Below are 15,826 nucleotides of genomic sequence, written 5' to 3' on the forward strand. Positions count from 1 at the left end.
GGCCTTCACGACACACGACAGCGCAGAGTCGCTGAGCAGATACTGATACCATGTTCCGCACACATGAGGACGGCCTAAACCGGGATCTTAGTTACCGATAGTGTGACATGAACCCCCCCACAGCTTGTCTGGACCTGCAGAATCTCACTGGCTGTCTTGTCTGGAGACACTACACATTTCTTTAACCTGTGCCTAATGCTCTCTCCACTCACATTGTCTGTCTCTTTAAGACTTGATTAGCTATAAAGATTCGCATTCTAATCGGTATTCTGTAACTTGAGTTTGTGTCTCTGTGCCCTATTTGTGAGCAGATATCCACTCCATCTGACGAAGGAGCAGGGCTCTGAAAGCTAATGGCATTTGCTACCAAATAAACCTGTTGGACTTTAACCTGGTGTTGTTAAAACTCTTACTGTGTTTACCGCAGTCCAACACCGGCATCTCCACATCATGACTACAGTAGAAAAAAGCAGAAAGAACATTCAAAATCTTTTAAAAGAAACAGACTCCATGAAAGTTGATGGTTCTTTTGAGGTACCCTTCTTTGAAGAGATTAAATAAGCCAGTGGAAACTATTGAGTGTAGAGATCCTGGTGGAAGATCACAGGACTCATTTAAACTATATTCTGGAGCAGTCAGTTCGTTCAGCTATTAAACAAGAGTTCTTCATCCTATAAAAGCTGTATGAACCAGGAGGAATTGAGCTGAAGGTTCTGGGAGAATTAACAGCAACTTTAACGCACCGAGAAAGTGATTCCTGAAATACTGTATGTAGTTCAAGGTCAGAGTTGTTTGACTTCATCATTCTTTGTCTATTCTGCCTTTCTACTCAATCGAGAGACTTCAAAGTGGAATTTCCAAAGTTATATGCAGAATTTCTCTGTATGCACTACTTGGATACTTTGTTCGACCATGGCGGACTTTGGCCATGGCGGCACGGTAGCACAGTGGTTAGCAGTGCTGCTTCAGAGCTCCAGGGACCTGGGTTCGATTCCTGGCTTGAGTCACTGTCTGTGTGGAGTTTGCACATTCTCCTTGTGTCTGCGTAGGTTTCCTCTGGGTGCTCTGGTTTCTTCCCACAGTCCAAAGATGTGTGGGTTAGGTTGATTGGCTGTGCTAAAATTGCCCCTTGGTGTCCTGAGATGCACAGGTTAGAGGGATTAGCGGTTGAATATGGGGGTAGCACCTGGGTGGGATTGTGGTCGGTACAGACTCGATGGGCCAAATGGCCTCTTTCTGCACTGTAGGGTTTCTATGATTCTATAATTGGGAGAGCTTAATCCCAAACCATCAACCAGTTTGAATTCTGTTTCATAGTGTCGGGAATAATACACTAGTGAAGCACCACAACACTTAACGAATCAGAAGGGAACATGGAGAGAAAGAAAAACATTTGCCTAAGAGAGCAAAAAGAGGCTACAATTCCTATGTGATTTCAAAACACTGAAATGTATGGAATGACTAGGAGGCTGAAGCATTGGGTTTCCAGAAACGTCAGAGAATGTTGAAGTCTGAGCAGAGACTTTAGGGGAGATGGAGTATGTCAGACTAAGTCCCATTAAGGGTTAACTGTAATAGTCTGGCATCCTCGTAATCTGAAAGTATAGGAGAAAGCAGCAGGGGAAGAGGCTTGTGCAAGGGAGCGTTCTCATAACTAAATATGTTACAATAAAGTTAGAGGGTGGAATTTTATGATTTTTTTTTTTCCCGTGTTGTCTCGTGTGAGGAAAAATGGAGGGCAGCCGGCCAGCTGCCTTGCTGGCTTTTTCTACCAAATACAAGCACTTTGGGGGAAAAAAAATTAAATGGGCAGGCCCCACAATGCAGAGCCTGCCTCGCCAGCAACCTTCGCCTCTGACAGACCAGTCGGGAAAAATATTTATAAAATGTCCCCACCCCCACTGAGATGGGGACACCTCTCCATCCTAAACCCCCAGAACAGAAGACCCCCTCCCCCGAACCTCTAGACCTTCCATGGCAGGAACACCATTATGTCATTTGGTTGGCTGGGGGGGGCGGGGGGGTTGTTGCAGGCAGGGGCAATGTCACTGGGAAATCCTGCCAGCATAAAATCTGCTCGGGGACTCCCGTTGGATTCTCTGCCCCCACTGACTTTCCCACCCACAGAAAATGGGAGCGGAAATTCTTTCCCCCCCCCCCCCCCCCCCCCGAACACACACACTCTTCCTGTGTTAAATAGCTGACAGTCTTCAGGAGGTACAGAAACTACTCCAATCCGAGAACACAATAATATACTGACCAATAAGCTCTTGACTAGCGCAGAGTTGGTAGAACGTTTAAAACATTGGAGTCTTTTTGTTTTTCTGCATATTAATTGAGGAAATTTTTTGCTTGATTTTAAATCTTACTGCATTGCAAATTAATTTATTGAAATTTTTAAAAATCCATGCTATTTTGAAGTGCTGGGCCAAGTGTGCATATTTAAGTAAACATGTTCTCTTTGTGCTGCAAGTACCATGCCAATACTTTTGAGAAATTTCTCAGCCTAAAGTAATTTTATTTCTTTGAAAGATTATCTTGTAAATGGCCTGAAACAAAATAGTTCAATTTATTGAAGTTCAATGAGTACATTTGGTTCCAGCTGAGAGCTTAACGGATGCTCTTTTATGTATATTGGTCATATTTGACATCAGTTTTAAGTTATTTTGGAACAGTTTCTTTGTTTTTTCTCCTTCTTATTCACCACTTGCAAATAATGTGGCTAATCTCCCATGAAATTTTATGGAATGAATCTTGCCTACGGCGTTTGCTGTTGACCCAATTATGTAGTAATTATGCCATATCTACATACCACTTATTAAAATTCAATTTAAAAGCTTGGCTCTAGTTTCATCATGTGGTTGTATTCCCACAGATTTGGAGGTGTAGATAACCTGTCTCTGACACCCAAGCCTTGCTGCATATTGTTAGCTCTAATACATGTTGTCTATTTCTTGTCTGCAAATATCTATTGTGAAGACTGTCCTTTTGGCATGGGCATTATGCGTTGGGTAAGGAATGTAAAACCTGTTCACCAGCTCATCAATTAACTTTTTTTTTCTTCCATAGTCTTCCATTGTTTGAAGAAGTATTTCTATAATTATTAATCACCCCATCTACATGCCATAGAACCTGCTTGGAAGTAATATGCCTGAACCCTGTCATTATTTTAAACCAGGCTTCCTCGTACTGTGTTGCCCCATTTCTCTCTCTCTCTCTCTTCCTCCTCTCTCTCTCTCTCTCTCTCTCTCTCTCTCTCTCTCTCTCTCTCTCTTCCCCCCCCCCCCCATTGGCACATGATGAGACAGGATTTTGGGATCATGAGCTTCAATGCAGCAATGGTGCCATGTAGCTAACAACTGCGATGCCCCTTTAAATCCTCCACCTTTTTCCTCGGCTCAGTGTAGCCTAAAGGACAGATATTTGAGGCCCGGTTCTTGCAGCAAATAAAAGCTGTGAAAGGGTTTCTTTTTTTTTTAAAAACCCTCCAGTTTAAGCACTTCCCACCCCACTCAGCAACTCTTGTAACCCCTGTGATGGTGCACCTTTAAGCGTTTTTAATTCATGCTGACATGAGGCGGCACAGTGGTTAACACTGCTACCTCACAGCACCTGGCACCTGAGTTTGATTCCCAGCTTGGGTTACTGTCTGTGTGGAATTTGCACATTCTCCCCATGTCTGCATGGGTTTCCTCTGGGTGCTCCAGTTTCCTCCCACAATCCAAAGATGTGCAGGTTAGATGGATTGGCCATGCTAAATTGTCCCTTAGTGTCAGGGAGACTAGCTAGGGTAAGTGCATGGGGTTAAGGGGATAGGGCCTGGGTGGGATTGTGGTCGGTGCAGACTCAATGGGCTGAATGGCCTCTTTCTGCACTGTCGGTTTCTATGATTCTAACCTTGGGTGATGTCATTGTTGGGAGAAGAAAAATACTATGGACAGGTCAGGTGACAGGGATTCATTTTCCGTTTCGGTGTGGAGCTGCAAGCTAAAATAAGTGTGTTCTGTGTCTCCCTGTTTTTTTTTTTGAAATCCTGTAGCTATTCTGAAGGGTGAAAACCTGCTGTTGGGGGCTGGACCAGAGTGTCTCTGGTATTTTGGGAAGCTGTCTTGTCTTCAAACTGTTCTAAGTGAATTAAGATTGAGAGTTTTCAATTCTCCAACCAAATGACTCCATTTCCAGTATCACATGAGCAGTAGACTTTGCTGTATTGAACCTGTTAAAAGGGTCTTTTATCAATGGGGTTGGTTTGATTGGAACCTTGTAGATATCTTGGTTAAGAGTCTATCATTGTTTCTTGTTTGTAATTGATAAAAGTTCTTACTGATTTTCATACTATACATGTTAACTACATTCAATAAACTATGTTTGATGAAAGCTCCCTAATGGGTCACTTGAATCATACCTGAAGTGAAACACCTCATGCTTATCCTAGCCAAATTCAAGATGCAAAATTTATGATTCAGGTCGGCTTCATAAAACACTTTGAAGTTTCTAACCTGAACCATATTTCCCCCAAATTTTCATACTTGCGGCACGCAAAGTCTGGGGATTAAATTGGGATCGCATCAAGGAAAAAGTTTGGGAAGCCTGATGCTTCTGTGGTCTATGCTTTCCAAGAGAGGGAAGACCAAGTAGTCAATCTTTCATCATACAACTGTGTATCTGTTCTTCATACTTTTATGATCCACTCTACCTTTTCAGACTTGCATCCATTTAGTTTCATTATATATTCATCACCATTATCCAGCATACTGTAACGTAGATGGATGAGGGGTGGAATGGCGTGCTCTTGTTTAAACGTTGCAACCTAATTTCAAGGTTGCCAGTTATATCTAAATTTACAATGGAACCACATGGCTAAAATTCCAATACAATAGATTGTGGCAGATAAATCGACCTTTGAAGCCTTGAAAAATTCTTCTTAAGATAGGTGTCAACTAACGTGCTAAGTATAGAGGGGTGATTCTCTGGCCTCGTGCACTCACATGCGGATAACACTGGGACCAAAGAATCGCGGAGTAGGGGCCATAGTGTATTTATAGAACCCCCTTTGGGATTCTCCCTGCCCGTGAGATGCCGTTCAGGTCCAGCGAGGATGGGAAACATAGAAGGTAGGAGCAGGAGGAGACCATTTGGCCCTTCAAGCCTGCTCCGCCATTCCTTAAGATCATTGCTGATCATCCAACTCAATAGCCTAATCCTGCTTTTTCTCCATAACCTTTGATCCCATTCGCCCCATGTGCTATATCCAGCCCCTCTTGAATACATTCAATGTTTTGGCATCAACTACTTCCTGTGGTAATGAATTCCACAGGCTCACCGCTCTTTGGGTGAAGAAATGTCTCCTCACCTCTGTCCTAAATGGTCTACCCTGAATCTTCAGACTGTGATCCCCGGTTCTGGATTCCCCCACCATCGGGAATATCCTTCCTGCATCTACCCTGTCTAGGAACCAGATTAGTTTATACAAATCATAATTTTAATATGCTGTATCTGCTTTAAGCTGGATTCTCGCTGCTCCTGGAATTCTCCAACCCTTGGGGCAGCAGGAACCTGGTGCCAATCACCACGTTTCCACAAACAGGTTTGCACTGCCAGGGGCCAGGTTGACAGTGCTAGCGGGTATCTGAAGGTTTGGGGGGTGGGTAGCCTGAAGGGGGCAGGGGGGCTTTGGTGACCCCATAGGGCTTGCTCACTTGAAGGGGGCTGGAGGTGGGTGCTGGTACCAGTAAGCTGTGGGGGGAGCTTAGCCTTAGACGCTGAGTAGTGGGGAGGGGATCTGTAGGGTTATCTGAGTGATGTCCTGACCACCGAGGAGACAGCTTAGCTGGCATCTTCAAGACTCTACCTTCTAAGTGTGGAAGAATGCAATGTGAATCTCCCCAGGCTTCAAAAGAACTTCTAAGTGTGGTTGAACAAAATCGCACCAACCCTCCCAGGGGGAATCTCATCGGTTTTCCTGCTGGGGACAACACTTAACATTTTGGGCAGAATGCTCCCAAAAAATTTCTGACAGTTGTTGTATTTTAAAATTTTAAGTTTTAACATTTCACATTTTAAAATGTGAAAAATCGCTGATAATTGATTTAATTTGAATGTGACATTTTATTGAATGAATTAACTCTACAACCTTACAATTTACTACAATGAAAATATTTTTAAAACTCGAACTTTCTGCAAGGTCTTATGCAAACAATTAAATTAATTCTGAGTTCATTTGGCTTTAGCATTATTGTAGCAGATTTGGCACTTTCAGTTTCAGAATCATTCCTCCACAACAAATCATCTTCCTCTGATTACATTCAATTAGATATCCCACATTTTTTTCGAATGATCTGATGACAGCTTATACATTAATAGTATCCCATGCTTTGATGACAGGACTGTACAAAACATCAAGTGGGGCAGCACACATATTTGCGCTTTTTGTGATGGATTTTCTCAATAAATTTGATTTGATTTATTATTGTCACGTGTTAGTATATAGTGAAAAGTATCATTTCTTGCATGCTATACAGACAAAGCATAATGTCCATAGAGGAGGAGAGGATAGAGTGCAGAATGTAGTGTTACAGTCCCAGCTAGGGTGCAGAGAAAGATCAACTTAGTGCGAGGTAGGTCCATTCAAAAGTCTGATGGCAGGGAAGAATCTGTTCTTGAGTTAGTTGGTACATGCCCTCAGACTTTTGTATCTTTTTCCCAATGGAAGAAGACCATAAGACCATAAGACATAGGAGCGGAAGTAAGGCCATTCGGCCCATCGAGTCCACTCCACCATTCAATCATGGTTGATTTCAACTCCATTTACCCGCTCTCTCCCCATAGCCCTTAATTCCTCGAGAAATCAAGAATTTATCAATTTCTGTCTTGAAGACGCTCAACGTCTCGGCCTCCACAGCCCTCTGTGGCAATGAATTCCACAGACCCACCACTCTCTGGCTGAAGAAATTTCTCCTCATCTCTGTTCTAAAGTGACTCCCTTTTATTCTAAGGCTGTGCCCCCGCGTCCTAGTCTCCCCTGTTAATGGAAACAACTTCCCTACGTCCATCCTATCTAAGCCGTTCATTATCTTGTAAGTTTCTATCAGATCTCCCCTCAACCTCCTAAACTCCAATGAATATAATCCCACGATCCTCAGACGTTCATCGTATGTCAGGCCTACCATTCCTGGGATCATCCGTGTGAATCTCCGCTGGACCCGCTCCAGTGCCAGTATGTCCTTCCTGAGGTGTGGGGCCCAAAATTGCTCACAGTACTCCAAATGGGGCCTAACCAGTGCTTTATAAAGCCTCAGAAGTACATCCCTGCTTTTGTATTCCAAGCCTCTTGAGATAAATGACAACATTACATTTGCTTTCTTAATTACGGACTCAACCTGCAAGTTTACCTTTAGAGAATCCTGGACTAGGACTCCCAAGTCCCTTTGCACTTTAGCATTATGAATTTTGTCACCGTTTAGAAAATAGTCCATGCCTCTATTCTTTTTTCCAAAGTGTACGACCTCGCACTTGCCCACGTTGAATTTCATCAGCCACTTCTTGGACCACTCTCCTAAACTGTCTAAATCTTTCTGCAGCCTCCCCACCTCCTCAATACTACCTGCCCCTCCACCTATCTTTGTATCATCGGCAAACTTGGCCAGAATGCTCCCAGTCCCGTCATCTAGATCGTTAATATATAAAGAGAACAGCTGTGGCCCCAACACTGAACCCTGCGGGACACCACTTGTCACCGGTTGCCATTCTGAGAAAGAACCTTTTATCCCAACTCTCTGCCTTCTGTCTGACAGCCAATCGTCAATCCATGTTAGTACCTTGCCTCGAATACCATGGGCCCTTATTTTACTCAGCAGTAAAGAAGGTGGAAGAGAGCATGTCCAGGGTGTGTACAGTCCTTAATTATGCTGGCTGCTTTTCCAAGACAGTGGGAAGTGTAGACAGAGTCAATGGTTGGGAGGCTGGTTTGTGTGATGGATTGGGCTACATTCTTGACCTTTTGTAGTTTCTTGCGGTCCTGGGCAGAGCAGGAGCTATACCAAGCTCTTCTAAAGCAAGAAAGGATGTAAAAGTGGGTGAGAGTCGTGGCTAACGTACCAAATTTTCTTAGTCTTCTGAGAAAGTAGAGGCATTGGTGGGCTTTCTTAACTATAGTGTCAGCATGGGGGTACAAGGGCAGGTGATCTGGACACCTAAAAACTTGAAGCTCTCGACCATTTCTACTTAGTCCCCATTAACGTAGACAGGGACACATTCTCCACTAAGCTTCCTGAAGTCAATGACAATCTCCTTTGTTTTGTTGAGAGATTATTGTCGTCGCACCAGTTCACCAGATTCTCTATCTCATTCCTGTACTCTGTCTCGTCATTGTTTGAGATCCGACCCACTACGGTGGTGTCATCAGCAAACTTGAAAATCGAGTTGGAGGGGAATTTGGCCACACAGTCATGGGTGTATAAGGAGTATAGTGAGGTGCTGAGGACACAGCCTTGTGGGGCATCAGTATTGAGGATGATCGTGGAGGAGGTGCTGTTGCCTATCCTTTCTGGTTGTGGTCTGTGGGTTAGGAAGTTCAGGATCCAGTCGCAGAGGGAGGAACCGAGGCCCAGGCCATGGAGTTTGGAAATGAGTTTCGTAGGAATAATGGTGTTGAAGGCTGAGCTGTAGTCTATAAATAGGAGTCTGATATAGGTGTCTTTGTTATCTAGGTGTTCCAGGAGATTTAACATGATCTATTTAATTTAACATGAATATGACCCTTGTGAGACACACATCCAAAGTTGAACTGTGGACCTTAGACCCCCTTGTAAAGTTGCAAGGTTGATATTTCTTTGCATGCACCTCTTGATCTCTTCGGTTATATGGAATCTGAACATGTCCCACACTAACAAGGTGCATTCTTCCCGGCAGCCACTGGGATGGCTGTTGATCCACAACTTCACTCCATCGAACTGTTGTACTGAGCACACACTTCAGTTCCTCAAGTATCTTGATTTTTGGCAAGGTTTTACATTTGAAAATTATCCTTGGCTTTGATTTCATGCATCAGCCATATAGGCTAGTACCACCATGAATCTTGTCATCTCGGGTCCTATGGTTTCCACCAGAACTGCTTTCAATAATTCCACGCCACGGTTAGGCTGCTGGGTGTACTGAAATTCATGGACATTTCATCCATTTTGCTGATGTGGCATAATCAGAACGATGGTTTTTACCACCACTATCTGATCATTTCCCGGAAACTGGTCATTTTGGCTGTCTGTGTCTGTGTGTGTCTGTGTGTGTGTCTGTGTGTGTGTCTGTGTGTGTGTCTGTGTGTGTGTCTGTGTGTGTGTCTGTGTGTGTGTCTGTGTGTGTGTCTGTGTGTGTGTCTGTGTGTGTGTCTGTGTGTGTGTCTGTGTGTGTGTCTGTGTGTGTGTCTGTGTGTGTGTCTGTGTGTGTGTCTGTGTGTGTGTCTGTGTGTGTGTCTGTGTGTCTGTGTGTGTGTGTGTGTCTGTGTGTGTGTGTCTGTGTGTGTGTGTCTGTGTGTGTGTCTGTGTGTGTGTCTGTGTGTGTGTCTGTGTGTCTGTGTGTCTGTGTGTCTGTGTGTGTGTGTCTGTGTGTCTGTGTCTGTGTGTCTGTGTGTGTGTGTGTCTGTGTGTGTGTGTGTCTGTGAATTCTCCCATCCCGCTGCGCTGCTTTAATAGTGCAGCGGGCCGGGAGACTCTAGCAGGGGCTGCCTGGGCACCCGAGCTTGAGCACGTTTTCTGGCGCCGTCAGCTCCACGCTGGAAATTGGCGCAGAGCTGCACTATAAATGCAGTGCCTAATTTAAATATGATTTGAATGCTATTCGCAGGCCCCAGACTGAAATCTCCGCTGGCCGCTCCCTTTGCCAGGAGTATTTCACTCCAGTGAAGATTGCTATAGCTCCCCACTTGCAGGGAGTGAAGGGGCGGTGGGGGTAATCGAGACCCCACAGAGGATTGGGTGCTGAGGGCATTGGCACATTTGCAGTGTCAGCCTGGATCCCCTGGCACTGCCCAAGGGGCAAAGTGCCAATGCCCAGGGGACATCTTGGCATCGTCCATCTGCCCCTCTGCAGTTGGGATTGGTAGGGAAGGGAGGGACGGAGGCCAGCGATCGGGGCTGGCTATCCAAGTGAGCGCGGGGTGGGGGGGGGGGGGGGGGGTGGGCGGTGTGGATGGGAGATCGGGGCTGCTGGGGGGAGGGGTGTGGGGGGGGCATTGTCAAAGCTGGCTTGGGGATGTCCGGGGAGCCAGCCATCGGGCCGTAGGGAGGTCGCATGGCGGGCATTGCGGGATCATGGAGCTGGCCAGTGATTGGGATGTCGGCAGATGGGCCACTGTGCACCCACCAATCCCGGCTCTGACAGATCGGCGCATGCACAGTTGCCTGCTCAACGCTACACTGCCGGCTTCCCGGTGAGAATACACCCCGCCTCCTGAATTTTAGCGTGTGAGAGAGAGATTCTTTTTAAATGAGAAAACCAGTGTGATTTACTCCAGTTTTTACGCGAATTTGACACTTAGAATTTTTTGGGGAGAATCGCTTCCTTGGTCTTCCTTGGAGTGGATTCCACCATCTATTCTAAAACCAGTTTATTACTAACCCAAATTCCTTTGTTGTATGACAGTTACCTGATGCGTTAGTAAGTGTTTTGACTTTTAGCTTGAACCCAGCTTTGTGCTGCTAATTTTGTTTGTGCTGAAGAATCTGGTTGTTTGTCATTTACCAAGCATGGTCTGCTATGTGTGGGCGTGTCTTTAAACTCCTGTACATCTTCTTGGCAACATGGCCTGTTTCACCTGCTTATTTCTATGCACTGACTTGTAAGTTAAGTAAAACGCACATTTTTGAGGTGAAAAATTAAAGCCAACTCCAAATGCAGCATTTCTCAGCAGAAAAAGGGGATCAGCCTATAGACCGAGCGTCAGCCTAAACATGATTTTTGCTCTGAAGAAAATGGAGTCCTTTTACATGTTGTGCTGTGATATACGGATTTACTATGGTGTTGGGACACTGGGAGCTATAATTCCCAGTGTGCCTCAGAAGTTTTGAGCAATCATGGACCAGTAGGAGGCTGCGTATGCACAGCACAACATTTTGGAGTCCTCCGGGTGCCTTCATGAAGTGCTTTTTAAAAAAAATGATGAAAACTTCAGTCATGTGACCAGGGACAGGTACCCTATTCAGGGAAGAGTCCCAGGCAGGGGACAGGAAGAGGCTTCGGACAAAGAACATGGAGAAGTCCATGTTAAGAAGAAAGAAGAGCAGAGAAAGAGACTGCAAACAGAAAAAGGGGTGCACTGGCAGATTTCTGGGGTGAAGGCTCAGGTGAAGCCTTGGCAATTGAAGAAGGCAGCGAAAGGTTGGTGATTCTGTGCTACAGGCTGTGGAAGCAAAGGTAATGCTTTGGAGCAGTAGTGTTCTGCTCCGTGCAGCCAAAGTTGAAAGTTGTGTTAGAATTGGTGCTGGGGTGCCGACTCTGGAATCCAAGGGAATGGAACCTCAAGAGACTGGATTGAAACCCTGTGAAATGGGCTGTTGTTGATGCCTTCTGAGTTGGAGTAACATTTGGCTAGAAGTCCGAGCTGAGATCTTTGAAGGTGAAGACTGTAACCCCTCATGACTGAGACCAGTTAGTTAACTCAGTACTGTCTGGACATCTGGCTAGGTTGTTCAGAGATCTGTGGATGTGTGGTGTTCAACCAGTTTGCCTATTAATTAACCTGTACCTCATGTTAACCCTGAATATTGGAGTATAAGATGGATGTTGTAAATTGTTTTACCTTACTGATCTTGTATAGGGAACCTTATTTTTGGAATCTTGCAGCTTTATTCTCTTAACAAGTGTCTTGAATATCAAACTTTGCCTGCTTTATACAAAAAGCTATTGGTCCCCAACTGAATTGTATCAAATATTTGGGATTTGGTCCAGGATCATAAAAGCTGTGATCTGTGGTACTTTATTTCTAATACTGCTACCATCAACATTAAAAACAACTCCCAGAAATTCTGCGCTTGTCAACTTGAGTAGACTCCTTAATCACTGTAATCGAAATACCTTGGGTTGTGCTACAATCAATAGTTCTGTAATTTCCAATCACTGTGCATCCTTAATATACATTTTTAACTCCATATGACCAGGTAGCTGTTAGAACGAGTGTTCTGGCTCATATTTTGTGATGAATATCCTCTGCTATGAGCTGTAACATCCCAGAAACTAAAACTTCCAATTACCAGATTATTGGAGTATAAAGTATTTTTAGGAGAATTCTTATTATAATATTATCAATTGCTACATGGTATGGGAGAAGTAAATATCAAAATCTACCAAGTATTTCCTGTCTTCCAAACTAAAGAATAAAGAAAAGTACAGCACAGGAACGGGCCCTTTGGCCCTCCAAGTCTGCGCCGATCAAAACTAAAACAGTATGCGCTTATGGAGTCCGATGCCTTCCATTCCCATCCTATTCATGTATTCGTCTAGTTGGCCCTTAAATGCCGCCATCATACCTGCTCCCACCACCTCCCCAGGCAGCGTGTTCCAGACATTCACCACCCTCTGTGTAAAAAAAAAACTTGCCTCGCACTTCTCTCCTAAACTTTTCCCCATGCTAAGTATGAACATTATGCATTTCTTCTTCCAGGAATGCAATTTTTTAAGATATAAGATTAGTAAAAAGGGCTTTGAGAAAATTGATTCAGAAGGGCTTCTTTTCAAACTTTAGACCTATTATATTATTAGATATTACAAAATCACAGAGTTGTTACATATTGGGCAAGAGAAAGAACAGTTTGATTCTACAGAGGAGAACTTTGTTTAACGGGGAAGCCATGGCAGAGAGCATTTTTTTAAAAAACTTAAGTTTAAAAAATCAAAACTGTGACACAAGTTCAAACATGCTGAAAAAATGTTGAATAATTCTGTACTAACCACATGTTTAATGAGGAACCTATCCTTTGATTATAGCCAAAATGTTTGGTGTTATTCTTGACAAAATTGGCAAAGAGTCCTGTAAGCAAGATTGTTTGTAAATTACATTTGATTTGATTTATTATTGTCACATGTATTGGGATACAATGAAAAGTATTGTTTCTTGCATGCTATACAGACAAAACAGAGTCTAAAGGGGGGAAGGAAAGGAGAGGGTGCAGAATATAGTGTTGCAGTTACAGATAGGGTGTAGTAAAAGATCAGTTTAATATATGGTAGGTCCATTCAAAAGTCTGATGGCGGCAGGGAAAAGCTGTTCTTGAGTCGGTTGATACGTGTTCTCAACCTTCTATATATTTATCTTGACGGAAGAAGATGGAAGAGAGTATATTCGGGTGCGTGGGATCCTTGATTATTCTGGCTGCTTTTCCGAGGCAACAGGAAGTGTAGACAGTGTCAATGGATGGGAGGCTGATTTGGACTGTGCTACGTTCACAACCCTTTGAAGTTTCTTGCGGTCTTGGTCAGAGCAAGAGCTGTACTAAGCTGTGATACATCCAGAAAGGATGGTTTCTATGATGCATCTGTAAAAATTGATGAGATTTGTAGCGGACATGTTGAATTTCCTTAACTTGCTGAGAAAGTAGAAGTGTTGGTGGGTTTTCCTAACTATAGCATCGGCGTGGAGGGCCCAGGACAGGTTGTTGGTGATCCGAATACCTAGAAACTTGAAGTTGTCAACCATTTCCCCTTCATCACCATTGATGACGACAGGAGAGTGTCCACCACTATGTTTCCTGAAGTCGATGACTATCTCCTTTGTTTTACTGACATTGAGGGAGAGATTAGAGATTATTGTACTTTTCAGTTCTTTGTGTTGTAATATATGCATTCAAAAAGTATTTAATTTTTCTGGTTACCAAGGAATAATTGGGCACCATATTTCAGGGAAATTCTATTTGCATGTATACTAATTGTTTTTACTGGAAGATTTTCCTTCATCAACAGAAGGATTTGTTTTAATTGAGGGTCAGATGCAGCATTTGTACTTTGCTCAATTTTTAGTCACCTACCCAGGTAAAATCGCTGCATAATTAGAGATCTGTACACATGTATTTCAGCTGTTACTCATTTTCAATTTTACAAAAATGTATTTTGACTGCCCATTTGTAGATGCATTCCAGAATCTCCACATTGGCTGTATGCTCAAGGGCGGTTCGACGAAGCAAAGAATATCCTTGAGAACTTTGTTAAGTGGCAGCGTCATCCAAAGGGGCCAGTGATTCTGAAGCCACCCGATGTTCAGGATGCTAACAACTCTGCTAGTGTCCTTGATCTTTTCCGAGATCGCATTCTCTTGTGGAGAACATTGATAATGATGTATGTGTGGTATGTGTCAAATTATTTTGGTACACCGTTTTATGCTTTATAATTATGCGTGGAGCCACATGGGGTGGTTGGAGCAAAAAATATAGATGCATTTAAGGGAAGGCTAGATAAGCATATGGGGGAGAAATTGATAGAGGACTATGCTGACAGTTAGATGAGAAAAGAACAGAGGAGGCTTGTATGGAGCATTAATGGCAATATGGATTGGTTGGGTCAAATCAATTGTATATGTGCTCTATATCCTGTGTGATATGTTGTAAGATGTTTGAGACCAAACCGACTACATACATTTATGTGCAATCTACTACAGTGAGACTTGAGACCGGTCTGGTAAATTCAACTTTCTTATCCCACAACTTTTTCCTCTGATCCTGGAATCTGTTGTTCAATACTTCTTCAGAAGGAACTCTTCAAATGCAGACAATAAAAATATAACAAAACTTACTCCAACTTACAAATCAAAGAAAGGATTTAGTAAAGATACTTCATTACTCTGAACTTGGGGCCTTGCCTTGGGCCAATCCAAGTTCTCCACAATTCCCAACAGGTTCTTCTTTATAGATCACATTCTGTAGTTGGTTCCATGGTTTACTGGGTCAGCTGACCTTTATAGCTTGTTGCCATAGGTCACATTACATGCAATGCAAAGTTGTCATCAGTTACATTCTAGCATTCAGCACATCTGAGATCAGTACATATGGAATTACAGGGATGATTATTTGCACTCTGATGTTTTGAGACCACAGTAATTTTTTTTAAAGTTTCAAATCATGTGACAGGATTTTTCCGAACTGCTATGTTTGGCCTCTTAACTTTTGAGATCTTCTATTCTGTTACTGGATTGTTAACATTTTTGAGAGTTTTTTAGGCTACTTAACAAATGTTATACTTTATCATTTATTCATGTCATTATTAATGAATATGAAGAAAATATATTAATTTATGGGATGTGGATTTTTCTGGCTAGGCCCATCCCTAATTGCCTTCAAGAAGGTGGTGATAAGTTACCTTAATGAACTGCTGCAGTCGATTTGGTGTAGATACACTCATAGTGCTGTTTGAGGGAGTTCCAGGATTTTGACCCCCGTGGTAATGATTCTCCAAGTCAGGATGATGAGTGACTTGGAGGGGAATTTACGGTGGTGGTGTTTCCATGTGTCTAGCCTCGGAAATAAAACCAGGAATATTTGACTTCTAAATAATATGCTTGTCAATTTTGCTCTCTTTTCTTCCCCCTTAGGTTAATATGCAGCCTTGTGTATTATGGTCTGACTCTAAATGCTGGTGACATGGGTGGTAATCGATATCTAAACATAGCACTTTCTGGATTAGCTGAGTTGCCTTCATATCCTCTCTGTTACTTTCTGATGAACCGCACTTGGTGAGTTGACAAACCCCTTGTCTGGTCTGTATTTTTCTTAATTCATTTACAGGATGTGGGTGTCACTAGCTAGGACAGCATTTATTGCCCATCCCTAGTTGCCTTTGAGAAGGTGGT

General features: G+C 43.3%; 1 protein-coding gene across 1 annotated transcript in view; it reads left to right on the forward strand.

Moving 5' to 3' along the window:
- The window catches only part of LOC144506066 (solute carrier family 22 member 15-like), a 73,640-nt gene that overhangs the window by 12,826 nt on the left and 44,988 nt on the right, over positions 1 to 15,826 (forward strand). The window contains exons 6-7 of the mRNA XM_078231883.1: positions 14,113 to 14,328; positions 15,569 to 15,709. Coding sequence (XP_078088009.1) covers positions 14,113 to 14,328; positions 15,569 to 15,709 — 357 coding nt within the window. The remainder of the gene's footprint in view (positions 1 to 14,112; positions 14,329 to 15,568; positions 15,710 to 15,826) is intronic.

This window comes from Mustelus asterias, chromosome 17, assembly GCF_964213995.1.
Source record: "Mustelus asterias chromosome 17, sMusAst1.hap1.1, whole genome shotgun sequence".
Taxonomy (NCBI): Eukaryota; Metazoa; Chordata; class Chondrichthyes; order Carcharhiniformes; family Triakidae; genus Mustelus; species Mustelus asterias.